Raw genomic sequence first — 27,721 nt, forward strand, 5'->3', positions numbered from 1 at the left:
GCACAAATGAGAGAAGGTATCGTGTAGAGGTGGTATTCGTTTCCTGATTATGTTAGTTGAATTTATATTTTGGTTTTGGAAAATACTGTTGTATCCTATATGGTCAGTAGTGCTTTTTCTTTTTATGCCGTAGATGAGTATATCTTTTTCTCTTTGAAGTTTAAGGGGTAGTTCTCCAGCGTAACACAAAATGCTGTCGATAGGGCTGGTTCTGAAAGCTCCTATTGAAATGCGAATACCTTCATTATGTAAGGGATCTAATATTTTGAGTAGATTTTCTTTGGCTGTGTTATAAATAATTGATCCATAGTTAATTCGTGACAGAATTAATAACTTATATATATTTAGAAGGCTTTTGGTGTCAGCCCCCCAGGTGTGATGTGAAAGTGTTTTCATTATGTTCATTTTCATTTTACAAGAGCTTTTAAGTTTTTTTAGGTGTTGGGTCCAATTTAATTCATTATCGAAGATCATTCCTAATATACGTAAAGATTTGCAGAAGGGTATTTCAGAGTTATTAAGGAATAATTTGAGGTTCTCTGTCATGTGAACGTGGAAACAAATACATTGACTTTTCTCTGGGGAAAATTTGAAACCAGTCTTGTTTGACCAATTTTGGAGAATATTGAGTGCTTGTTGTAGTATTTCAATCGTGGTTTTAATATTTTGTCCACTACAATAAATGTGGCAGTCGTCGGCAAAAAGTAGGTGTTTTGTAGGTTTTGGTATTTCTTTAAATATATTATTAATAGCTAGGAAAAACATTGTTACGCTGATTACTGAACTTTGGGGAAGGCCGTTTTTGGTTAGGTAGGTGTTTGATAATTCATTGTGAGCTTTAACTTGTATTGTACGGTTTTTTAAGAAGTTTTGAAGGAATATAAACATTTTACCATTTATGCCACATTCTTGAATGATTTTAAGGGCTCTGTTTCGCCATACCATATCGTATGCTTTTTCTAGGTCTAAGGCTATTAATATTAAATGTTGTTTCTGATTTTTTGCGTTACAAATGTCATTGTGTAAGGAAGATAGGGTATCGAGAGTTGAATGATTTCTTCGAAATCCACATTGTTCATTTGTTAGTATATTTGATGTCTCCAAGTGCCAAACAAAGCGCTTGTTTACTATTTTTTCTAATGTTTTTCCTAGTGTATTGATAAGTGAAATGGGTCTGTAGTTAGAGGTATCGAATTTGTTCTTGTTTGGTTTTGGGATAGGTATAACAATTGCGTTGCGCCATTGGTCAGTATATGCCTTTTTCCCAAATTATATTATAAATCTGGAGAAGTATTTCGTGTCCTAGCTTTGGTAAATTTTGAATAAAAGAGTAAGGTATCCCATCTGGGCCTGGGCTTTTGTTTTTGCATCCAGATAATGCATTGCGTAATTCGGTTATATTGAAGGGTTGATTAATTGTGTTTTCTTGATGGTAAAAATTGAGCTCTAGGTCCCTTTTAATGTTTTCTTCAGTCTTGTGTTTGAAATTTAAAAATGCATGTTCGTAGTTTAAATTACAGTTATTTTTTATGAAGTGCTGTGCAAAACCTTCAGCTATATCTGTAGGGGATGAGAGTGAATTACCATTATGGTTTATATTGAAAGGTAATGGTTGGTGGGTTATTCCTTTAATGGATTTAATTTTGTTCCACATATCGGTTGAATATGTGTTTGAGTTTATTGAATTTGTATATTTTTGCCATGATTCAGTTTTGCTTTTTTTTGTTATAAATTTTGCTTGAGCGCGAAATTTCTTTAGTGCTATGTGGTCGTCAATGGATTTGGTCTTTTTGAATTTGTTTAAAGATTTTTTGTAGGCTCTAATTGCAATATTGCATTCCTTGTTTCACCATGGGACTGTTTTCTTTTTATTTTTTATATTAATTTTGCCGATAGTCAGATTGGCGGCATCTAATATTATGTTAGAAAAATTGTTAATGATTGAATTTATTTCGGTTTGGGTGATTTCGTTTTTTAGATTGACTGGGTGATTATTAAGTTCATGATTTATGATGTCTTGGTAGAGTTCCCAAGAGGGATTTTTTAAGTTCCAACGGACTGGTGGGAATATTGGGACTGACTGATCTTTAATTTTTATAGAAATTGGCCAATGGTCACTGCTGCTATATTCGTTAAGTACGTTCCATTCGGTTTTTGGCGCAAATGTGCTATTTGTTATTGTAAGATCAATGGCTGATAGAGATTTATGAGTTGCGTTATGACGAGTGTATTCTCCAGTATTTAATAATATTAATTGTTCATTTTCTAGAAATTTTTTCCATAATTTTGCCTCTTTGATCCGTATGATGAGTTCCCCAGATTTGGTTACGACTGTTGAAGTCGCCAAGAAAAAAAAAAGGTTTGGGTAATTGTTTTATGATGTCATTGAGGTCATTTAGTGTTAAATTGGTGCTATCCGGTAGGTAAATGTTACAAATACATAATGAGGTTTTAAGACGTATGGAGACAGCTATTACTTCAAGTGGGGATTGGATATGGATTTCAGAGCTTTCAATGAGATTATTGACAAAAATAGCGACTCCGCCGCTTGCACGGAGGTATGTTTGGCGATTTTAGAAGAATCCGTTGTATCCTTTTATGGGAAAAGTGGTGTTGGGTTTTAAATTAGTTTCTTGGAAGCATAGGGCGATTGGTTGGATGTGAGTTTTTGCTCTGTGGATATCGGTATTGTGTTTGTGTAGACCGTTTATGTTCCATTGAATAATAGAGTCCATGGTTAGAAAATTAAGAGGTTATGTAATAAAGCTTGTGTGGTTTTGTTGTGTACGTTTGGGCGTATTTAGTTTTGGATAGTACTTTGTTGAAGAGGTTGGGATTGGAAGAGTAGATTTCTAAGCTTCGTTAGACATAATTTAATTGATCTATCCTTTAATTTAGGATGAATTTGTTCGATTATGTCCATTAAAGTTGGGATGCTTGTGTTTACGTTTTCGAGAAGTGTGTGGATATTCGTTGATTTATTGTTAAAGTTGTCCAGGATGTATTTAAATTGAACGTATGTAATTGGTAAGGACTCATTAAAGGTGAAATGTTCGATTATTGGATTTAGTTTTTCGTCCAAATTTGTATCTAGACTGCTGAACGAATTTGAGCGAGATTGTATTTTGGGTTTCTTGGTGATTTTTTCATTTTTTTTTTTGGCAGTATTGGATGACAATAAAGCATTAGGAGAGTCTGGAGGTTTAGATGATGACGAATCGGACATCAGTCTTTTTTGTGTTTCAACTGGTGCACGGGACAGTGCTTCGTCGATATTATTTTGGGTTACAGGAAAAAATTTGGTTTCATCAGGATCTTCGGTCCAATCCGATTTATTTTGGTTGGGTATATCAAGCGTTGGACTTATGGAAGGATGTATATTTTCAATTGATTCAGTGTAATCTACAGTGAGGTCATCATGTTGGTTTGATTTGTTTGGGCTGGATGGTGTATTTTTATCTTGTGCATAAACTATATTTTTGCAATTATTTGTGGTGTGTCCGCTGGCTTTGCATAGAAAACAGGTTACTACGTCATCGGTGAAAAAAATTCGGAACTGTGAATCGTTTAACGTAATTACTAACGAGTTTGGAAGTTTAGGAATGTCTTCGTGTTTAATGAATAATTGTCTTCGAAAGCTCATTATATGTTCGAAGCCTTCAATATTAATTCCCGCTTTGAGGTGGTTGATTTGTGATATAGGGAATATGTCTAAATTGTTTAGGGCATTTGTAATTGCTTGGTTAGGTATAGACGGGCATACATTTGATATAATGTATCTTTTTGCCGGGTTTACCAATCTGCGTATTGGTATAATTTGATCATTGATATTGATTGATTGGGTTTTTTGTAATAAATTATCGAGTATTTGTTTACTGGACAGAAAGATGCAAAAGCGATTATTTGAAATTCTAGAAATGAACGTTATATTTTTAGGAGAGACAATTTTTCCTATTGCAAGAACATAGTCCTTTTGTGGTATACCATCAATAGTGTTAAACACTAAGGCTTGTTCGCGGCTGGGGTTTTTTTCCATGGAGACGGCAGTTACGAAGTTTATATTATTATTGTTCGTCTTAATCGATGAAGAGATAATTGGTTGGTCATTAGTGGATATATTATCTGCGATATTGTCTGCGGTGCGGTTGTTATCGCTGGACGGTGTTGACGAGGCGGGGGGTGGTGGTGGGTTCTTGGTTGCGATGCGTGAGATATGATTGCTCGTTTTAGTGGAGGGAACACCGATATAACGGTCGGTACCTTGCACTGCTATATTTTTGGTTGATTGTTGAATTGACACGGTTTAGTGTGATGATTTATTTATTATGGTTTTAGCGGTGTGGAATTTGTTGTATTTGAGATGGATGTAGATGAACGATTGGGTATGGGGTTTTTGGGCGAAGTGCCCGTAAGATTTAAATTCATTTCGGGAATATAGGCGGTTGGGTATTATATTAATTAAAACATATTACCTTTCCGAATGTCGACGTGTTTTCTGTGCTATCGAAAAGCTATAAAACGAACAGAGCGATAAGAACACGTGTTGCACGGTCAGCTGTTGAACACGAACTGTTAATTTTTTTTATTGGTTTGAGAATATTAAAATACAAGGTGATCGACTTATCGTGAACCACTCAATATCTCGCTGAGTTTAATAATAAATTAAATTTTGTCTTTACATAGTGTTTTAATGCAATATGATCTCAGTTTTTCACCATTTCTTTTGTTTTCGCCCCCATCCCAACTTAGTTTTTTTGATAGCAACTTTTGAAACTTAAATGGTAACGCATACATTTCATTAAATTTTTTAATTGAAAATAATGTACTAAAAATTCGAAAAAGAAAAGATACATTTTCTTATTAAACCCATTGAGATATTGAGTGGTTGACGATAAGTTTAACACCTTGTATACAATTAAAATAAAGACTGGCGGACAACCGATTTCTAACCGATTTTATAGAATTTATTCAAAATATTATAAGAGTAAGTTAGAGGTTTTTTACAGTGGTTAGATAAACCATTTCGAAGAGATGATTTCCCATGAAAATTGAATTTTGAACTATATTATAGTATATATTTATTTTTAACTTGTAGGTGACTAATTTTTTTTGTGTTTACCTCACAGATTTCGAAACTTATGGACACCGGACTTGGTTCGGTTTGATATGCTAGGATCTCGTGTCGGCGGTTTTCTCATGTCTCTGCCGTCACCGTCAGTTGCAAATGGGTCCGGAAAAGTGAGTATTCAGTATATAATATTATGTTATGTTTATTATTATTAGTATTACCAAGTAGAGTTTTAAATAACATAAATGTCCGACCAGTGCGACAGTTGTACACTTTTTTATGTGAGTTTGGGCTGAACGGGTATCACATACATATACACAGTTGGTGGTGTTCGATGTTGAATTTTCTAATTATATAATCTACAAAACATTTGCCGGAAGAATAAAAAACTTTCCGGTATCTCTTATAGTGCGTCCGATGGGAAATCACTGCAGTTGCGATCCGGCCGCTATGTTTTCTTTTTTGTTTTGTTTTGGGGTGTCATTGAGCGTGTGAAAGGACAGTAAGGTCGTGTGACGGTTCCGGCCCGTCAACCGAAGCAGCACTGATTTTGTTCTTCTTGCTTTCATAGCTATAATAACGTTGCTGTGGTCGGAAATCGTATATCAAGTGGGAAAACTTGCACGAATTTACAGACCAACATCCCGTTGAAAAAATAAATAGTCACTATCAAGATTTCTTTATGCAAATCCCTTTATTTTTTGTCCTTTTCATGTAACATGCTAACGGTGTGCACGGTTAACTAGGTTCTAAAAAAAAAAATAACCGAACCTAATCATTTTTTGTACAAGTCGTACAAATAAAAAATGGGTTTTCTTTATGTATATTTACTGGTTTTATGTATTTTGTAAATGTAGTATAATTTATTGTATTTTTATAATTATATTGATAAAATGTTTTGAAAAATAATTAATTTATAAAAGCAATTATAAACTATTTAAATAATAAGTTTGAAAATGATTCGAATAACTTTTAATTGCAAAATGTATTATCATGATCATTTGGATAACGTTTTATTTTACTCTGTTTATGCTTTTGCAAACATCTAAGGAATGGTATTAACCCTACAACGTATGAATTAATTTTTACCGCAATGGATTTGCTAAAAAATAGGTTTTTAAATGTTGAAAGGGTTAATGAAAATTAAAAAAAATAGTTTTTTAATTCTTATTTAAATGTATGGACTGAATGGGGCTTAAGTAAATGTATCAACAGTAACACATCATTAATTAATAGTTGTGAAATCCAAATTTACTTCCACCTTACAGTTCTAATATTTACCAACATGTTAAAATACATTTTTTATTATTTTATTTCCAAACTATAACGAGTAACCATATATTATTTTTTATACAATTTTTAAAAAAACATTAACTGAAGTGCGTTTTTTAAGTGATTTTATTGATTTTTATACATAGTACACTAAGCGCAAATATTCATTGAACTATTATATTTGTACGGCATTTTTTTATTTTTTATTTCTCTAGTAGGGTTTTTGAATTGCGAACTTGAGTCCTCCATCTGACCTTTTACTGTTGATTTAGTATAGTGACCCTTGTTACTATAATATACAAGGGTTGCTGTGAACGAGTTTTCTTGCCGTCGCCGATTATGATCTCTGCGTTCAGTGTTATCGCAGACTGGAAATATTATCAACCTACAAACTCGAGACGCTGTTATCCCCGGGGTAGACAAGAGAACGACTCGCGTTTTAATTGTACACAACTGATACCGGAAACGACCTTGACTAACGCGCCTAGTTGTATATCGTACATGACGTGCCTATACTGGTGCACTGTTGAGATTAAAATGCAAAGTAGTCTCGTTCGTTTGTTATTCGGACAAAAGCCCAGAGTGGAATATGCAGTCGACCGAGCTGTTGTGTATGCTTACCTACGGTTTTTGTTCAGCAAGGCGCGTTATATATGCAAAACGGGTACACGGTGGCGTGGGATAAGAAAAAATTGCCTACCCACGGTACGGTTTTCCTTCGTTGCAACAGTACTGCACCGGAACGGGATAAAAAAAATTAAAACTCCCTGTTTATCAATATGAACGGGTTAGTGCTTGGTTGGTTACCGTTGTGCAAACGACATGCATAATTAATGAATTTCCCATGACAATATTAGTCGTTGAAAGTTCATTTTTAAAAACGTTATTTTTTATATTCTATTTATTTTTTATTACGCGCCAGACTACTATACATTATTCCATCTAGAACTGCAATTTTTATTTTTTAAATTACAATTTAGCTGCACACGAAAAAACACGTCGGTAAAAAATACATATTAAAAAAAAAAACAAATTATCTTTATGTCGTTTCTGCGAATGAGCTACCAGCCCGCTTCGACAGACTTTAATTGAAGGCATCAATATTATAATACCGTGAAAATGAAGACACCGTACGTTAAACACGTATCACATGACGTATACAACACGCTTATTAACACACATTTTTTTGTAACTATCGACTAGCCTGACGTCATTATATCGCCACTTTGTAATTATCATTCGAAAATACGACGGAGAATGAACACTGCTTAAACTACATTTAAAAAAAATAATTTATCTAGGCCATCGATTGAAAGAACCGATAATAATTTACATTTTCCACTCAACGGTAGCGGTCAATTTATTTTGTTGCCAAACGCAGCTGACAGTTTGCCTTTTGCGACCTATTTCAGTTAACTTCTAAGCGCATTGTCAAAAAAAAAATAAAAGCTCAAACAATAACGTCGGCTGACTTTATGCTTAGCATAAATGCCCCACAAATATATGGCATGTTAGCCAAAACGAAAACAATACTAATTACAGTTTAACATTTTAAAATTATTTTACAATATGAAAACGTACAAAAAACTTTTTTGTTACATTTATTTCATTTTATTTTACAAATGAATGATAATAATTTAGAAAGACCAACATACTTTTTTTTTGATAAAGTAGAATAATATCTTTAAAGTGCACTCTTCTAGATTTACAAACGTCAAAGTTGTTAAAGACAAAATAAAGGAATAAAGAAATAATTATGAGTATGCCTATTATAATATTACCGTAAATTATTTCTATTAATAAATAGTAAAACTAAATTATTAAACCAATATTTGGAATGATATAACAGTTCTTATAAAGCAACATTTAACGACGAAAGTACAAGTTATGTATTAGCAACATTATTTAGAAATGCTTTATATAATATATTAATGTGTGATGAATATTTAAAATATGCCCACTATACATACATTTAATTTTTTGTGATAACAATTTTTTTTTTGTATATACAGAACTAATGAGGGGACTGTTGGCCACATGACTACCACTCGATTGTTATAAAAAATTGTTTTGTTTCAATATTCTTTTATGATATAAGATAGGCGTTGAAAATAAAATACATATTATAATATTGTTTTAACCCTAATAAATGAAATATATTAAATGCCTACGTCGTTCCGCATTAAACTTTATTTTTTATAATATTAAATATTATTTTTAAGAAAATAAAACTAATTTACTTTCACCTTACAGTTCTAATATTTACCAACAAGTTAAATTAAATTAAATTTTTTATTATTTCATTTCCAAACTATAACCAGTAACCCCATACTCTATTTATACAATTAAAAAAAAACATTAGCTTAAGTGCGTTTTTTTAACAATATTGAATACCTGAAAATCATGCTCTCCCCTCCCCGCAATAAAATACTAACAGTGTTTGTTAAATTATTATGCCTGAGCTCTATAGCATGTCATTAACAGCGTGGTCGATCCACGTTGACTCGAGTATATTCCATTTTAAAAGCGCGGCGTCATCATCTATACTGTTGTCAAAATAATAATAATCATACAGTGTATTGCACTTGCAAATTTACCTAAGCGCGTTTGACCGGAATCGCTTTTAATGGGAATGCGCGTGTTGTGGATGGCAATTAATTTGGACGGCTTTCGAGACAAGAGCACACCACACACACACACACAGTTCATTTTCATATGGCTGCGTCACGGACGACCGTGTTGTTAGGTGTAAGTGGATTGCTGCAAAAGCTTTTAAGCTCGATAAAATAATTATTATGACAAACGGCTAAAAGCCAATTGGATTCCAAACGTTTCCTAAACTTTTCGCGGGACAACCGAAACAATAAAAAATTTGTCTTTATGTTAAACGGTATTACGCGACACTTAAGTACACAATCGGTTCGCGTCACAGGCGATCTTTCTCCGATGTTTATTTTCCTTAAATAATTTGATTAGTTTTCGTTTCGCTGTTACTATATTTTATGTAGTGCAAATACGACTCGAGCAATCCCCACGACTAAATCACTCGACAAATAATTGACAGTCAGTCGAATCGATATTAAAAATCGACAGAATTTCATTGTCGATGGCTTGTCCATCAAATAGATTAGCGATGACTGATGACAAAATAAAAGTAACGTTTTTGACGACAATACGCTTTCAGCACCTGATATTATAATGTAAAGTTTACTATACATGACTGCATTGCAAACAATATTATCAGATATGTATATTGTACGCAACCTAACAATACTCATTAAGTAAAATAAATATTTTCTCTTAGCTGTACAACAATTGTATACATCCAAACTGATTTTGTCATTGAATTAAATCAAATACAACTTAAAATGTGCCGTAACAATAAGTTGCATTACTATTAATTTCCAAATGACATAAAAACGGTTAGGTTAGATTGATGATTCACTAAAGTACTATTGATCCCTATAAAATACTATGTTCAATATGTTTTATAGCAACATGAGACACAATGAGTTGCTCTTTCGTTGTTTTTGCTCCATAACAATCTCTGATGCAGTAAAATAAAATAAAAACGATTGACTCCTCTACACAGAAAAACATCGAATCATGGATATATTTTTGGAATTTGAAGACGGTATACCTAAATCAAACCGGATAAGAATTTCAAAAATATCATATCTTTCTTCTCCCTTCTCTATATCTACATTCTCCATATTTCATTCCATTTGTCATATTTTTGTGATAACAAATTTGGAGAGGCACTAGTTTCCCTAACTCATGCTCCAACGGGTTAATTCATTTCTTATTTATCCAATACCATCGCTCAACTGTACTTTTTATTAAAAAATGGCGAAAGGGACTGTTTTTACTTTTACTAAATCTCGAATGCGTAGCAAAATCATATGCATTCTTATTGACATTTCCAAACATCTCAAGCAAGCCCTACATGTTCATAATATATTTTTTTATATTATAATATTATTATATAATAGTTACAGTAACGAAAAAACTGATATAAGCGGTGTTTAAAACTTTATTAAGGTAGTATAGTATATCTTACATAGCAAAAAGTTACCACATTACAATAAAAGAAGTCAGTAGATAACATAAAGCGCTTCAATGCGTATCTATGGATACCGAACCCTACTTTGCTAATTACTTACTGTGCTGGTTTATCGAGAGTTTGGTTTGGAGTGTACTAGTTTGAACTGTGCTTGATTTAGACTTGAATTTACTTTTGTTTTAAAGCTTTTTAATCACGCCTTTTGTTATCGAGCGGATACAATATTTAATTTATGTGTAATCATAAATGTTTTAAGTTTTAATATTTTTTATTTTTTAATACAAAAAAAAATATTAAACTAGCTGTGTGCAAAAATCCTAAACTTTTATTACTGTTTGAGAATATTACCAACCTATGATTTATCGTAACCTTCAATTCTATCAATTCTATCAAGTATATAAATAAGTGCTCACACAAACGCAAAAAAAAATTGAGAGCAATGGTTATATACATTGAGAATTCTAAAAAGCCAAAATAATTGTATACTACATCGAACCAAATATTTATTCACACAAATTTTCTTTAAAGAAAGCAAATTTAATGTGACATTCAATACAATAAAAATAAAAATCAATTCATCAACCTCGAAATCAGGAAAACCTAAAATTTTCATGTCACTTTCAAAAAAAATAATTTTTTCCTAATCTTGTTGGTCTCGTTCAACTTGATTTCATGCCCTTTTTGTTGTCTCTTTTTTATCCACTAATTATTACTTTGACTCCCCTATGTCTCGTCTCATGCGTGATGCTCATTGTTGAATGAGGACCCATCGTTTTTAATGTCTTAAATTGGATAGCTTTATTTTAGTACTACTTCTTTTTGTAAATAAATATAAATACAAATGTTACTGTAAATTTTGTTTTGGGCACTTGTGCTTGTTAAGTAAATAAATAAATAAACACCGTCCCCTAATAATATGCTTTCTCCCTATCCCTCCTTCACTTCAGTGGTTTTTTTAAAATTAAATCAAAAGATGTATGTTTTTATTGAACGGCAATACATTCATAAGCAAATTGTTCATGATATATATATATATATATGTACAGGGTGATTTTTTTATCGCGAACCACTCAATATCTCATAGGGTTTAATAAGATATTACAATTTTTTTTTCATATTGTTTTTTATACAGTGTGATCTCAATTTTTCACCATTTTTTTTATTTTTACCTCCCTCACAACTTAGTTTTTTTGATAGCAACTTCTGAAAATTAAATGGTAACGCATACATTTTATTAACTTTTTAAATTGAGAATAATGTACTAAAAATGTTGACTGATCGATAACCAGATTCGGATAACTATTTTTGAAGTTATTGAAGTTTAAGTTTATGGCAGGAGGAAAGGTGGAGTGTAGAATTATTTTTTGAGCACGCATTTCCCAATCGCGATTCCCCTCCCATGATAACTTTAAAACTCTTATAATTTTAAAAATAGTTATCCGAAACTGGTTATCGATCAGTCAAAATTTTTAGTACATTGTTCGCAATTTAAAAAGTTAATAAAATATATACGTTACCATTTAAGTTTCAAATGTTGCTATCAAAAAACTATGTTGGGAGGGGGGGGGGGGTAAAAACCAAAAAAATTGTGAAAAATTGAGATCACATTACATAAAAACACTATGTAAAGAAAAACATTTAATTTCTTATTAAACCCTAAGAGATATTGAGTGGTTCACGATAAAAAAATCACCCTGTATATATATTCTCTGATAGTGCCATTAAGGCATTCAAAAGGTACGCGTTATGTTCATAAAAAAATGTATACAATTTTTAATAAAGAAATGTGTGTGTGTACAAACTACAACCACGGCACACGTTAAAATTATTTTACCTACGCAATTTTTAACACGTTATTTTATTAAAAAAATAATAAACTTGGCTTTGTGAATATTCAAAACGGCAGTTGAAAAGAAATATATTAAAATATATGTGTGCACAAATACTTTGAACTAGTTGAAAAATATGTAAATTTGTATGGTGTTTCTTCGATTTCGAAAATCGTTGTGTATTTTTTGATACACGAGTTACCCACGATCTATAACGTTTTAAAATATAACGAAGTAAGTTAAAATTATTAAAAAAACAAAACGGCCGTACCATACGGCATTGAGTATATTTTGAGAATTTTATCGAAATCACTGCTGTAACATAAAATATGAATGACCCTGTATTTCACTCACTTCATATTATTGTGTTCCTGTCATTCAGTGTACTTCTAATTTCAACTAAAGCCATCTTTATTAATACGTAATTTTATTTTTACCCGCAAAACAAATTTTAATGTCAAATTATTTCAAAATTTTAGTAATAATCGACGATTTAACGGTTAAGGAAATACCGCAGATCCAAACACAAATAAAAAATAACAATAAAACACATATTTTTTTTATTTAGCTAAGGCCTTCCGTAGAAATAGCGTTTTCTTAGCCACAAAACATATTACAAGTAAAGCATCGAAATTCAGCATAGTACTGTACCTACCTTACCTTCACTTCTCTAGTAGTTTCTTAGTGTTATATTACATAGTAGGTAAACGGAAAAATGATTTGGAAAAATATTATTTTATTGGCGTGTTATAACGTTTTAGTAAAAGCTGGTCAGTGTTTTAGTAGAAATAATAAAAAGACAATTTTTCCAAGAGAGGTAAATATAATCGGCTTAAGTTTTTTAGTTATTGTTTTAGTAGATATAAACAGAATATCATGTTTTTCAAAACCCCAACAAAATGTTTTGCATTTTTAGATTAAAAAATTAAAGTAATTTTATCATACTACAAAAAATATTTTCTCATCAATTTTTGTAGATTCAAAGTCAGCATAAAAAGTACTATTAATTTTAAAAAAAATTAAAAGAAATTGTTACTGCAAAATTTTTAAAAAAATTAAAATAATCAATATAATTATCATAATTATCTTAGACGTTGACTTATAATTAAAAAATTATATTAAATACAATACAATTCTCTAAAAAAAAAAATAATAAAAAATTCTTTTAGATCAAAAAACATAAAACACATTTAATTATTTACGTTGAAAAGCGGGAGAAAATGTGATTTGTAATATCTTTCTAGTAACAGTTTGATTTTACAGTTTTTTACACCAAAATGTAAATAACATTTCAATGGAAATAACAAGGTTTTAAAAAAAAGGTTTTATCTGGTTGTGGTTCCAAGTTCTTCAATTATCCCATAAAGAAAGTTATTCAAATATCATTAAAAGTAATAATAACATAAATAAAAAATGGCTTATACATTTGATGAAAAATTAACTCGAATAATTATTTTTCAAATCACTAACGTTTGAGTAATAATGTAAAAAATATATAACTGCCTATAAACTGCAATATGTTATTTTATTTGTTAATTTCGAAACAACAAATCTTAAATAGGAATACTTGGAAGAATTGTATCACGTGGAAGTTGTACGATCGTTTAATCATATGCCGACGTTAGACGAGACGGATGTTAACTTTGACGACAATGACATTAGACTTCTTACGAAAGAATGCTACCCTGACTGTTTGAACGAGAAAGAAGCATCCATTAAAAAGTACCGCCAGAAAATGCAAGCGATCCAATGTATTCACGGATTGTTCGTTTTGAAAGTTTCGGACGAACTGGAAGCAATCATCAGGAAATCATCATATTTCTGGGGACTACGAGAGCCGGTTTGGAAACATCTAATTTATCTGAAAAGCATGTTGTCCCTATTGAAAGTGGCAATATGGGACGCTTACGCTTGGCAAATCGAAATGTTCACCTTTGTGGAGGGTCTCCCGGCTTCGGACACGAACTTTGAAAAATACAAAGAAAATTTCACAAGTAACATCAAACGCATCCGCGTAAATGTGTTAGTGTTCGTTAGCCTATGTGTTCATGATAAATACTTATTGTACCGAGGCGATACATCCTCAGAGACGGCTAAGATATCCGGTCTAGTCGATGGCGTTTATTCGCAGATGCGGGCATTGTACAAAAGCGGCAAATTAGACGACCTAGAATCTTACACAGTACAGAATCTTATGTTGTGGCATCTGTATACAAGTCACGATTTCATTTTTGACTTTTCTATGTATGGCATCGCACTCGAAACGAGTAATGTCAAACATCAGTTGTTGGGATACACCCAACCGAAACAACAGTTGTATCATAAATGGGAATTGGACCCGATCAGCGGTAATAAGTACAACGCCCTGATTTTGGAATGCATCCACTTAAAGCTTGTGCAATTCGTATGGGTTCATTTATATGTATACAACTCCTTAAAAAGGCGGCCGTCTGGCGAACACTCACCACTGTGTCAAATGTGGAATACGCTCGTCCCAACTCTGAAAAACGCTTTGAGAATGTTTCAGTTTAAGGAAAACATCTACTGGGCTGCATTGCACATTATGACGACCGACTTAAACAGAATTAGCAAAACAGAACTTGCGGTACGGGAAAAGTTTACGAGAAATTATTTTTGTCAAGCTGCAGAAGATCTAGGACTCGCTAGTGCATCCGACATCAATGGACAATTAATAAAAGTAAAAGATTTAGATAACCTTGAATTGACGTGTAAGAGAATCGAAGATAATTCCGACAATCTTAAAACGTACATTTTTAATATAAAACGTGCGTTAATGCCAGTCGACGGCACATTTATTCGTATAACAGTGTCCGCTGAAGGAAATAAAACTTTTGTTATGCATGAAAATGTAATAAACAATAAAAAATAATATACCTAATAATATTTTCTAATACATAATAATTTTCTTCTCTTTTGTTTATAAATTAATAATAATAATTTAATGGCGTTGAGCAATGCCAATTTTGTAATTATCTAAATGAGATTATAGATGACGTGCGTGTTTTTTAAATCGATGCAGAGCTAATAATAATATGTTGTAATGATATATTCTATTTTGCAAACACATATATCAGCTCAATGGATATACCTATTAATCTTAATTAATAAATTAATGAAACCAGTATAGCTTTATCACTTGTCTATATTGATATGTGTTGAATTATGTAAAAAAAAATTCGTTTTGAAAGCTCTTGAACGTGATGTGTTTGGCGATAAAATAAAACAATCAATTATAAACATACAATATTTTTGTAGTCTACATTTCCGCCTTTCTTTGTTGGTATAGTTGTTTTTTTAATCATGTTGGAAAACAACATATACATTTACTCGTATTTATTCATTAATTATATTATTATTTTAATATAGATATGGTATTTATACGTTTAAACAGCAAAGATATATTTTTATAAGATCACTAGAAAATATGATACTTGATACCTATTATCGCTTTTATATTATATTATAGCTGTTGTTCTTTTAAGACCTTTGTTGAAAAAGTAGTACTTGGTATTATAGATATTTGAGTTTGACATCAAATTGTATCCTACTCCCTCTCATAATGAACTTTTCCTACCTGTGCGTTCATTTACTTTTTCACTGTCCATCACAATCCGACAATACTAAACTTTTCCTCGACGTTATTCTCAATGGTAACTTCTCTAATTTTGTGACGCGCATCCCTTGAATTCATTATTTTTATATGTTGCATAAGCTATCACATTTCTGAAAGCTTACTTCTGTCATTTATGTATTTTAAATTAGGCAAGTTGAAAAGCAAAATTTCTTGTAATTAATTAGGTTCATCTTTGTCGTGGAGAGAGCTGATCTTCAATATTTGTATATTTTTTACTCGCGGCTAAGATTGAAAAGGTTCTATTATTTTTGTAAATGCCGAAGAGCATTTTTAAACACTATTATTAAACAATTTTTTTCCTCTTGAAATAAATCCCAACGTTTTATGTACAGGCAGTGCGATCTGGCGGTGGTGCACCGCACACAATATCACTTTGTAGTAAATCTAAACGAAATGGGAGGCCTAGCAACAACCTAATATTGTTGAAAGTGATTATAGAGGCAATAGTAGTAGTTGCTTTAACGATAACAAACCGGTAAGAAACCGAGTGCGGTATTCATTTATAAACGTCATAATGTTATCGATATAAACGTACACACAAAACAAACACATTTTATTGGTTAGCGTATATTTATATACAGGGTGATCCACTTATCCTGAACCACTCAACATCTCATAGGTTTTAATAAGGAATTACAATTTTTTTTTCATATTGTTTTTATTCAATGTGATCTCAATTTTTCACAATTTTTTATGTATTTACCCCCCTCAATTTCATGTAGATCATTTTTCAATTAGCAGTGAACAGTACCCAAAACTACCAGGCTTAAAGGATACGATTTTTTTTTCAAACTAAAAAAATTAATGTGATTTTTTTTATTTTTAAATATTTTTTTGCAAAAGTTTAAAACTTTTATAAGTAGCAACAGAATAAGTTTCAAATTGTACAATACAGTCAAGTAGGACAATTAAAAATAAATGGAGCAAAAAGTAAATATGCATTTTTTTATAAAATAATGTTGACATTTTTTTTTTTAATTTAAAATGTTTTATTGTAATATGTTTTATATAATTAAATAGATCCTTCTCCTTTTCATTATTCTTATAGAATATAAATAAACATTAATTGCTAATTCTAGATGAACTAAAAGTAAGTACTAAGTAGCCTAACAAATCGAGTCACCTAAATGACTCATATTTTGACCAATTTTATGAGGGTCTCTCTAAGACTTTTTTGAACAGTAATTATTTTTTATAAATTATATAATTTTTCTTTTTTTGGACCAATAAAAATTGTTAACAAATGATTCTTAAATTAAAAAGTTAATCAACTATGTATGTTACTATTTAAATTTCAAAAGTCGATAGAGCTCTAGGAAGAAAAAAAAAAGATAAATATTTTAATATTGTGTCCAGTATTATTTATGGGTCTCAAGGATGTAAACAACTTTTATTCCTGAAAATTGCCTAATATTTTTTAGAGGTATTAAATATAAGCATGAAGATTTTGTTTACAAAAAAACAAATTTATAATTGAACCGTTTCGGTGTTTTAAAGGGTCAGATTAGTGCAACGCATTTTTATTACTTATTTAAACTATTTATTAGGGATATTGTTTAGTAAGTATAAGAGAAACATATAGCGAGATATATGCGTAAGCTAAGAAAACCCTAACAAAGTAGCAGATAGTAGCAAAATGTGAAAAGTTTTTTTTTGCTCTTGTAACTCATACATAATAATAAAAACAACATTCGGCACACGATCAACTTAGGAACATAACTAAACATTTTTAAATGTTTATAGAATCTATCTTTTTATATAAATAAATAAAATATAAATAATAAATCATCTCAAACACTAAAATGGCTATTGAAATATTACATACCTGACGTCGAAGGTTCCATAGTTTAAAAATGTATTATTTAGCTAATATCTCAAAAGAAAAACAAAAAGGAATAACATTTGCCTCGGTGAAAGGAGTGGGAAAAAGAGTCATATCATTTGGTCACAAGCAATATTTTAACCACGGTACTAAAATAGCGTGACCTATTTGACCGTGTTATCATACAAACAAAAATAATATAATAAGGTAAATATGTTACATACTGCTGAATTTTTCATAGTATAAATTAAAATTTATTTTTTGCCAGTTTTGGAGGCCTTTTTGCCCCAGTGTGCGACGGTAGTTACAAATAGATGAATGTATAAAAATAAAACAAATTAAACATTTTCGTGATGTACAATTAAAATTTGAATAAATCTGTAACATTGTATTCAGTGGAACGGCAAGACGGACACACATTCGCTTACTGTCATTACCTTACGGCTTATCAATAGGTAATTTGTATTTAACTACGTGTCCATAATTACCAGTCTTACAACCTGAGTACTATTATTTTATTATATACATACATGTAAGAGTAAATAAAGTTAAGTTTAATTATCACTAAGCTTTCAACTTATCGTTACCGTGTAATATTCAAAATATTACTATTCGTTTTTTTTAATATAAAAACAATTCGATTTTATAATATAATATTTTTACAATAAAAACTAAACAAAAAATACCTACCTACTTCAATATATGCGTTGTCAATAATTTAAATAAGAGCAAAACCCTGTATAGACTTTTTTTTCATATCACAACAAGGTTACCCAAACTATTAAGGGCCGTGTATCACAGTAACAATTTATTATTTATACTACAATATTGTGTTATTTAGGAATTGCAATTTATAGTGAAGAAGATGAGATTATGAGAACGTATGCTCTTATACAAGCTGAAATTCAATTTAAATGCATATTATTCTTTATGCAACCCTCTTTGATATAATTTTATTTTATTGCTATATTGTTGTACGTTGATGTACGTACGGATGATATTGGTGGACAAAAAACAATAAACTTACTGAATTGTATATTGTACATTTTTAAATTGAAAAAAATTTGTTTGTTCCGAGAATATTTTTATTATTAATAAAAATATTCTTATATATTTTTTTATTAATAACACAAGACTTTATAATATCTTCTTTGAGGCACATATGTTAAAAATGTTGAATTTATAGAAGTTATGAAAATACAATATTTGCTTAGGTTTTTTTGGTTAACGGTTATCCCGGTTGAAACTGAAGACTAGTGCTCAACTCATCGTGTCGTTTCGTTTCGTGTGAAATACTCATTTCTGATTGGCTTATATTATCATGGTAGATACATTTTGATCGTGTCTACCAATACGTTACCGCGGTTACCGCGAAGCTGAATAGATTCAACTTTGGCCGTGCTGATCATAGCTGGTTACATCATATCAGTCATTGCGATTACAAATCCACAACAAAATTAAATTAAATTAATAACAAATTAAGTTATTATAATATATTATTATAATTAAGTTTTTTATTTTTATTTACGGTGATAACAAAATAATTATCAGTGAAAAATAAATAAAAAATCAGTGATAATGTTAATAATCAGTGATAACTGATAATGTTGGTAGAACGGCTGGTAACAATTATTTCGTGCAGTCACAAAGGTACGTGTCATGTTCAATACACACGAAACGAAACAACACGACGAGTTGAGGACTAGCCTTGATTTGTATAAATATATATATTTTGTAACATATTTTTTTTTCACACAAATATAATATCAAGGATTATGTACAATTGCTCAAAAAGAAACAAAAATAGTTGTCATTTAACTATATCAACTCTCCAAACTTAAACGGGAACGCATGTATTTAATTAATATTAATATTATTAACTTTTTTAAATTAACAACTATTTGCTGACAATTATGACTGTTACCAGTATTGAATAATTACTTTTAAAGTTTAAAATATCGGACGGGAGGTGGAGTGCGGTAGTTAATTGGGCGTAGATAGAAATTGCACTACACTCACTCTCCTTCCCGTTCTAAATTTTAAACTTGAACTTTCTAGATTAAAAGTAAATATCCAAAACTAGTTATCGACCGGTCAAAATTTGCAGCAAATTATTCTTAATCGAATGTATACGTTTTCAAAAGGAAGAATTGCGATTATTTTTGAGAAAAACAGTGTCTTACGTTGAATCGATCACCTAGTATATTTTATTTTAATAACCACACAGGATGTCGTGTGTTTTTTTATGACAATCACATTCGACTACATTTTGCATTAGGACCAAATGCGGTTAATTTACTCACGGTATGTTTTATTCGCTTTTTCTAGGGAGACGATCATCAACTGACCGTGGGCTTACCAGCAAACTCCGGCCACGGTGACTCCGACACGGACATCTCTGACGAAATGGATTCGGAAAGTTCGATGGCGTCCGATGAGCTACAGGACGAACCAAGCTCCTCGGTGCCATCGTTCCCTCAAAATTGCAGGTTAGTACAATATTGCATATGGTTATGCTTTCTTGGCATAACGACGGCGATTTAGGTCTGCTTATGCGACTATCGATAAAAGCCAGTCGATACCGAAGCGCATTCTTGTTGCATTGTTAGTTAAATTTTAATCGCAATAATAATACATCCGAAATTAACGTTCTACATGAATAAAATAATACCTGGAAGGTCCAAGTCTACTGCAGTATTTTGGCTGTAGGCATACTCGTGTAACAATCGGATACCGACCCTTGGGTTTAATCGAAAAATGGACCAAAACCATTTATGTGCTGGTAGGTAACGGTCAAAGACGTATTCTGAGCAGCGCCTGGTATTAATAGGTACAGTGTACATCTTTAATTGGCATAAATTATGTCGACAGTTCCCAAGGGGTATAAGTGATTTGCATTACGGGAATAACGTCTTGACGGCCTCCAAACATATCAATGAACTCGGTTCGATTTTAACAAGCATTATTCGAGTTTCTTAAGACGTACACGACTCGTACGCTCATCCCGCCGTCTAGGTAAATTACCATTAAATCGATTTACATACATTAAATATATTTATTATATATATACTCCACGCCAAATTAGCCGTGACTTGAAATTCATGTCTTCAATTTTTTTTCGAATTTAGAGAGTCTATTGAGGACCTAAAGTATTGGGAAAATCTAAAATTTTGTGGATTTTATAGTATAAATTGCAAAAATTGCCAATTTTTTTCCCCAATATTTTGATATTAAAACAAGAAAACATTCTCATACACTTACTATTAAGTGGTTCTTGAAGAAGAATTTTTTTTAAACATTTTAACCTTAAAATGTAGAACCTAAAACTATTTTTTTTTATTTATAATTTGTTTTTTTTTAAGTCCATTTTTTAGTAATTTAAAAAAGTATACACATATAGCTCTAACGTTTTAACATATTTTGAGTATTTAACTTTAGGGTGGACTTTGAAATTGTAGGAGTTATGAATATTTTTGTAAAGCGATGCGTAATATAGCTAACCAAGTAAATACAGTATAATGTAATATAATTTAATAAACTATAATAGTATGTATGGTGTAATATAGGAGAACAAACAACTAAAATAAAAGTAGTCAGTAGATGCCTTTTCTAAGAAATCACATTCAACGCTTCGATGTGAATCTGTGGATACTGGACCTCACTTTGGTACTATTTTTTACTGTGTTGGTTTGATTGTGCTTAGTTTGGACTATGCTAGGTTAAACTGTGCTGAATTCATAATATTGGGTGGATGCAAGAGGAGAGCTAGAGAGGCTGAAGCCCCCCCCCCTTTAAGGACTTGATTTTTTTTTTTAATTATCTTTTACGTTTATGATCTTAAGCCATTGTTAAAATCTTTAGGCACGAAAAACTAACGAAATATCAGGACTACGGTAGTATTTACATGTAAAATATGTCATTGATATTGTTGGGAATATTAGAGACAATTAATCTATATCTGTTTGAAAAATATTTTATATATGCTTTTGATAAGGCAGCTCCAGTTGGTAAAGAAATAAGAATACCTCGTTTAGGCGCTTGAAAAGTTATATGAGGTCAATAAAGGTTTTTAATATTCATAATAGTATTCCTGTAGATATTAATGAAGTTAGGTATCGACATATTATTTGCTAGAATGTCTAGCAGGAAGAAGTTAGATGATTGGTCAAAATAATATATTATTTAACTATTATATGATGTCTTATTTACTAACTATTTAAATTGTACCGTTAAAGATATAGTTAATTTTTACAGTAATATATTAAATATTACATTAGGATATGGTTTTTTACTTAAAAATAGTTAAGTAATTTTACTTTTGCTTATACTATGTATATGTATTTGAACATTTTTTTTTCGCCTCTACTTTTTTCACTCCTAGATCCGCCCTCTATATTATTTTTATAATATAGACAACATTTTCTTCTTTATTACATCTTTTAAAATGAAGCTTAATAAAGCATCATTTCATCATTTAGCTTTACAGACCTACAGATTACAGTATTCTCAATAAAATCAAACTTACATAAACATTTTGTTAAATGATTTTATTAAAGAAAAAATATTATAGCATGACAATTATATGATAAATTTATAAACGGAAGAGAAGTAAATTATTATGTATTAGAAAATATTATTATATATATTATTTTTTATTGGTTATTTCATTTTCATGCCTAACAAAGGTTTTATTTCCTTCAGCGGACACTATTATACTAATAAACGTGCCGTCGACTGGCATTAATGCCATTCCAGTATCAAAAAGGTAATTTTTCAGATTATTGGAATTATTATCGATTCTCTCGTACATTAATACAATATCTTTTCTTGGAACTTTTGTTCTTAACAACTGTTGATCGATGTCGGATGCACTAGCGAGTCCTAGATCTTCTGCAGCTTTGCAAAAATAATTTCTGGTAAACTCTTCCCGTGCCGCGAGTTTTTTTTTGCCAATTCTATTTAACTTGACCGTCATAATAGGTATTGCAGACCAGTAGATGTTTTCCTCAAACCGATACATCCTCAAGGCAATTTTCAGAGTTGAAACTAGCGTATTCCAGGTTTGATACAGCGGTGAGTTCTGGTTACACGGTCGCCAGCTTAAGGCGCGGTACGTATGTAAGTGAACCCATACGAAGTACACGAGCTTTAAATGGATGCATTTCAAAATCAGGGCATTGTACTTATTTTTGCCGATCGGGTCCAATTCCCATTTATGATACAACTGTTGCGGAGCATACAACGCGGCGTATTCCAGTAACTCTTTCTTAATTTTACTCGTATCGAGTCCGATGACATACATCGACCAGTCGAAAATGACATCGTGTTTTGGATACAAATGGAGCAGCATGAGATTCCGTACTGTGTAAGATTTTAGGTGTCTGTCGTGGTGTAATTTACCGTTGGTGTGCAATGGCCGCATGTTCGAATAAACTCCATCGACTAAACAGGAAATCGTAGACGTCGCTGAGGATGTATCGCCTCGATACAATAAGTAATTGTCGTGGACACATTGGCTTACAAAGGCAAACACGTTTTCTCGAATGGATTCATTGTTCTCTATGAAATGTTGTCTGTAGAGTTTAACATTTCTGTCTGAATCCACGAGAGCCTCCACAAACGTGTACGTTTCGATTTGCCAAGCGTAAGCTTTCCATTTTGCCATGTTCAACAGGGACAACATGCTTCTCAAATAACCTTGATGTTCCCTAGCGGGCTGTACAATGTCCCTGATGTATGATGGTTCTCTAAAGACTGCTTCCAGTTCGTCCAAAACTTTCAACACGAACAATCCATGAATACACTGAATCGCTTGCATTTTCTGGTAGTACTTTTTAATGGATGCCTTTTTTTTTTTTAAACAGCCAGGGTAGCATTCTTCCGAAAGATATCTAATGTCATTATTGTCAAAGTTAACGTCCGTCTCGTCTAACGTTGGCGTGGAATTTAACGATTGTACAAATTCCACGTGATATATTTCCTCCAAATATTCCTATGTAAATTGTTGTTTCGACATTAAAAAATAAAATATTATGAATGTTGTAGTATAATAGCAGTTCTATTTTATTAAAAAACGTCATCTAAGTGATTTTTAAAATTATACATTATTCAAACATTAATTGTTTGAAAAATATTATTTTAGTTAATTCTACAATAACTTATTGATCCTTTTTTTTATTTATATAATTATTACTTTTAATGTTATTTAAATTTGTTTGTTATTTTCATAGACATGTTATCTACATTTTGGTGCAAAAAACTTTAAATCAACCTATTACTTACACATATTTAATAAAACTCAGTTTCTATAATGTGTTACATTCTTTGCTCTAGTTATGAGTATCAACTTATTAATTCGGTAGAAAAAAAAAAAGAACAACCCCCACGAAGGGCAAGGAAATGCGGGCTATCGAGAGTAACCGTTTCTATGTTAACTGCTCATTATCAGTATTACACGAGATCATTAAATGTCTATAGACCAACACTCGCAGATTCGAAAACGGTATAAAAGATACAATCTATTAAAAAAAAGATGCCATTTAAAACCATTCGGTAACATTTTGGCTAAACTTTACCAAAGTGTTATTATATTCAAAAACTTATTGGAAAATATGTATCATAAAGCAGAATTTGTCAATACTGACATCAAATTTTTCGTCATTATTGGTGTGATAAGCTATTTGGAGTTGTCATTTTGAAAGACTATACATATTGTTATGAGTATTCTTATTAAATACGTAGCAAAATAACCCATAACGGTGGATGGGGGAATGCGGGACGTCACAACATACAATGACACGTACGCTTGTTATTGGTATTACGCACGAACATTGATTTTTGCAGTCTCGAAATCAGTTGGTACACCCAAAATATAATTTCGTTAAAAAAATAATGAGATAATATAATATTTGGTAGTATGATAAAATCTCTTTATTTTTTTATCCTGAAAACGCATTACATTTTGTGGGGTTATAAAAAACATAAATTGTAGACATACTAAAAAAATAATTAAAAGACTTGTCGATTATATTTACCTCTTTTGGAAAAAATTCCTTTTTCCTATATCTACTAAAAACCTTGCCAGTTTCTAGTAAAACGTTAAAACACACCAAAACTATAATAATTTTCCAAATCATTTTTCCGTTTATCTACTATGTAATACAACACTAGGAAACAACTAGAGAAGAGAACAGGTTAGGTAGGTACAGTACTATGCTGAATTTTGATGCTTTACTTGCAATATGTTTTGTGGCTGAGAAAACGCTATTTCTACAGAAGGCCTTAGTTAAATAAATAAAATATGTGTTTTTATTGTTATTATTTATTTATGTTTGGATCTGCGGTATTTCCGTAATACCGTCGATTATTACTAAATGTTTGTATTTTTTGTTTCTTTTTTTTATTTTAAAAGAAATATGCCTATATCGCATTATCGATTAATACTGGGTTTTAGTAGTAATTTTATCGGTTAGCGGGCTTGGAAACTAAGTGTTCAAGTTATTTTTACTTGTATTTATTACATTTTAAGTTGATTTTAACATTAAACCTATGGAGTATTGTAATTGTTGAATTAAAAAAAATATATTACACTGAAACTTTCGTGGAAACAAAAACATTTAACTAGTTATATTATTTTAAGTGTCTAAAATAAAAAAAACATTAATATTTTCAATTGTTAACGATAGTCTCATAGCTTTTCCTTCAGGCTATTCAATAAAAGAATACTAGCCATGAAACAGCGAGATGTAAAAAAACAATAAGGATGAACAAAAGAACATGGGAAAAAAAAGAATACAACTCATAGAAAATAGTAGTAAGAATAATGTGCGAATATTTTTTGAAAAAGCGAATGAAGTTAAACATGGATTTAAACGTAAATCATCAATGATTAGAGGAGAAAACGGAACATTATTGACCGAAAACGGGAAAATAGCAGATGAGTTTAAAAAAATGTTTAATGCACTATTAAACCAACCTATTGAAAGGAGAATTATAGAAGAACGAACCTTAGTAGAGCAAAAAACATAGAACGACCTTCAAGAGCAGAGGTAGAAATTGGTTTGGAAATGCTCAAAAACGGAAAGGCGGCTGAAGAGGATGAAATAATTTCTGAATGCCTTAAAAAAGGAGAACATAGAATATCTATTCTATGTCCTGTTTTTAAAAAGGGAGACCCTATGGACTGTAAAAATTATAGGGGAATCTCACTATTGAACACAGCGTATAAAGTACTGTCTAATATTCTACTTATTAGACTAAAACCTTATATACAAGAAATTATTGGAGATTACCAGGGAGAGTTTATGACAGGGAAGTCAACCCTAGATCAGATACATGTCATTAAGCAAATAACTGAAAAAGTCACGAATTTGGCAAGAATACACACCTCTTATTTATAGATTTCAAGGCCCCTACGATTCGGTGAACAGAGAGAAGCTATGGAGCGTAATGGACCAATTGGGTATACCTGAAAAGTTTTGTTAGACTAATGCGTGCATGTGTACAGGGATCAAAGTGTAAAGTGAAGTTCGGAGGTGTCGTGTCGGAAGACTTCGAGGTAGTGACAGGGCTTAGGCAAAGTGATGCCTTGTCCCCAGCTCTGTTCAATATAGCACTGGAATCAGTCGCAAGAAAAACCATAGTAAAAGTGGAAATAAACTTGGAATTGACAAACAATTAGTAGTGGCTGCATATGCACATGATTTAATTATAATGGCAGAAAATGAAGCGAGTCTAAAGAATACTACAAGAACTTTACTGGAATATGGGAAGAGAATTGGGTTAACAATAAACGAAGATAAGACAAAATACATGTTCGTAACTAAGAATAACCATAGAATAGGACACTTGGATATTGATAACTACAAATTCGAAAGAGTAGATAATTTCAAATACCTAGGAGTGGACATCAACAAGGACGCAAATAGCCACGAGGAAATAAAACTTAGATTAGCAGCTGCAAACAGATTTTATTTTGGATTGGTTCCTCTATTTAAATCAAAGATTTTATCTTGGAAGACAAAAATAACTCTTTACAAAGTCCTAGTAAGACCAGTAACCTTGTATGCGTGTGGGGCCACAACAATGTCGGATGAATGTAAACTGGCGACCTTTAAACGGAAGGTATTAAGAAGAATATATGGTCTAAAAATTAACAATGAAGGAGAATATGAGATAAGGACAAACCAGGAAATCCAAGACCTATACGGAGAAGCAAATATCATTGGAGTCTAAAAAGTAGTAGATTGAGCAGGGCCGGACACGTATGGAGATCGGAGAGTCCAATCGGACAGGTGACGAAATATGGGACGTCCTAGACAAAGATAGAGTGGTCATGGACTAGAAAAAACTTGGAATAGAGAATGGGAAAGAACTGGTGAGAGACAGGGACCGATGAAGCCAAGTGGTTGTTGCGGCAATGGGCCTAAATGGCCTGTAAAAGCCTCGAAGAAGAACAAGACGTCTCATGACTTTTCATTCAACCTATTTCTCAAAATGCTAAAAACTTCATAAATCTTTGTTGAAAATTTAATATTGACCAGTTTTTTTTTTTTTTACTGGACATTCTTCTTAATAAATATTTAAAAACGCCTATAATATATTTATATTATTTTGTACCTAGAACAATTTTAACGAGTATAACGGTTTTTTTCTAACGTATACAGAACTATATAACCAGTGGTCTAAATTAAGGTTTCTAAATTATGTACTTTTATTTAAAATTTTGAATTTTAAATGTATGAACCACAATAGTATATTATAATAAACAGCATACACTTAGTGATATTTTTTTTGCGTCTGATTTACGTTAAATTCATATCGATATGAAATAACATATGTAATAGCCCACGCAAAATACTTAACTAAACCAATACACAACCACATAAACGATTTCACACATTTGTAATTTAGCACACAATTATGTTTTGAAGACAAACTAGATGAAAAAAAATACAACTAAAGTAAGCTAACTGTAGGCGGTCGGGCCGAAAAATAATTTTAAAAAGGCCCC

At 31.4% G+C, this 27,721-nt stretch overlaps 2 protein-coding genes across 4 annotated transcripts in view; one reads left to right on the forward strand and one right to left on the reverse strand.

Moving 5' to 3' along the window:
* LOC126844480 (tryptophan--tRNA ligase, cytoplasmic) overlaps positions 1-27,721 on the reverse strand; it is a 206,356-nt gene that overhangs the window by 170,170 nt on the left and 8,465 nt on the right. The gene's annotated exons all lie outside the window — the stretch shown is intronic.
* LOC126844474 (uncharacterized) overlaps positions 1-27,721 on the forward strand; it is a 274,285-nt gene that overhangs the window by 145,221 nt on the left and 101,343 nt on the right. For all 3 annotated transcript variants that reach the window (XM_050582703.1, XM_050582705.1, XM_050582704.1), the window contains 2 exons: positions 5,127-5,238; positions 20,038-20,198. In XM_050582703.1, coding sequence (XP_050438660.1) covers positions 5,167-5,238; positions 20,038-20,198 — 233 coding nt within the window. In that variant the 5' untranslated portion in view covers positions 5,127-5,166. The remainder of the gene's footprint in view (positions 1-5,126; positions 5,239-20,037; positions 20,199-27,721) is intronic.

This window comes from Adelges cooleyi, unplaced genomic scaffold, assembly GCF_023614345.1.
Source record: "Adelges cooleyi isolate 19-005CV unplaced genomic scaffold, UGA_ACOO_1.1 ACOO_flye_CR_arks_rails_tigmint_CR_PRNA_651, whole genome shotgun sequence".
NCBI lineage: Eukaryota > Metazoa > Arthropoda > Insecta > Hemiptera > Adelgidae > Adelges > Adelges cooleyi.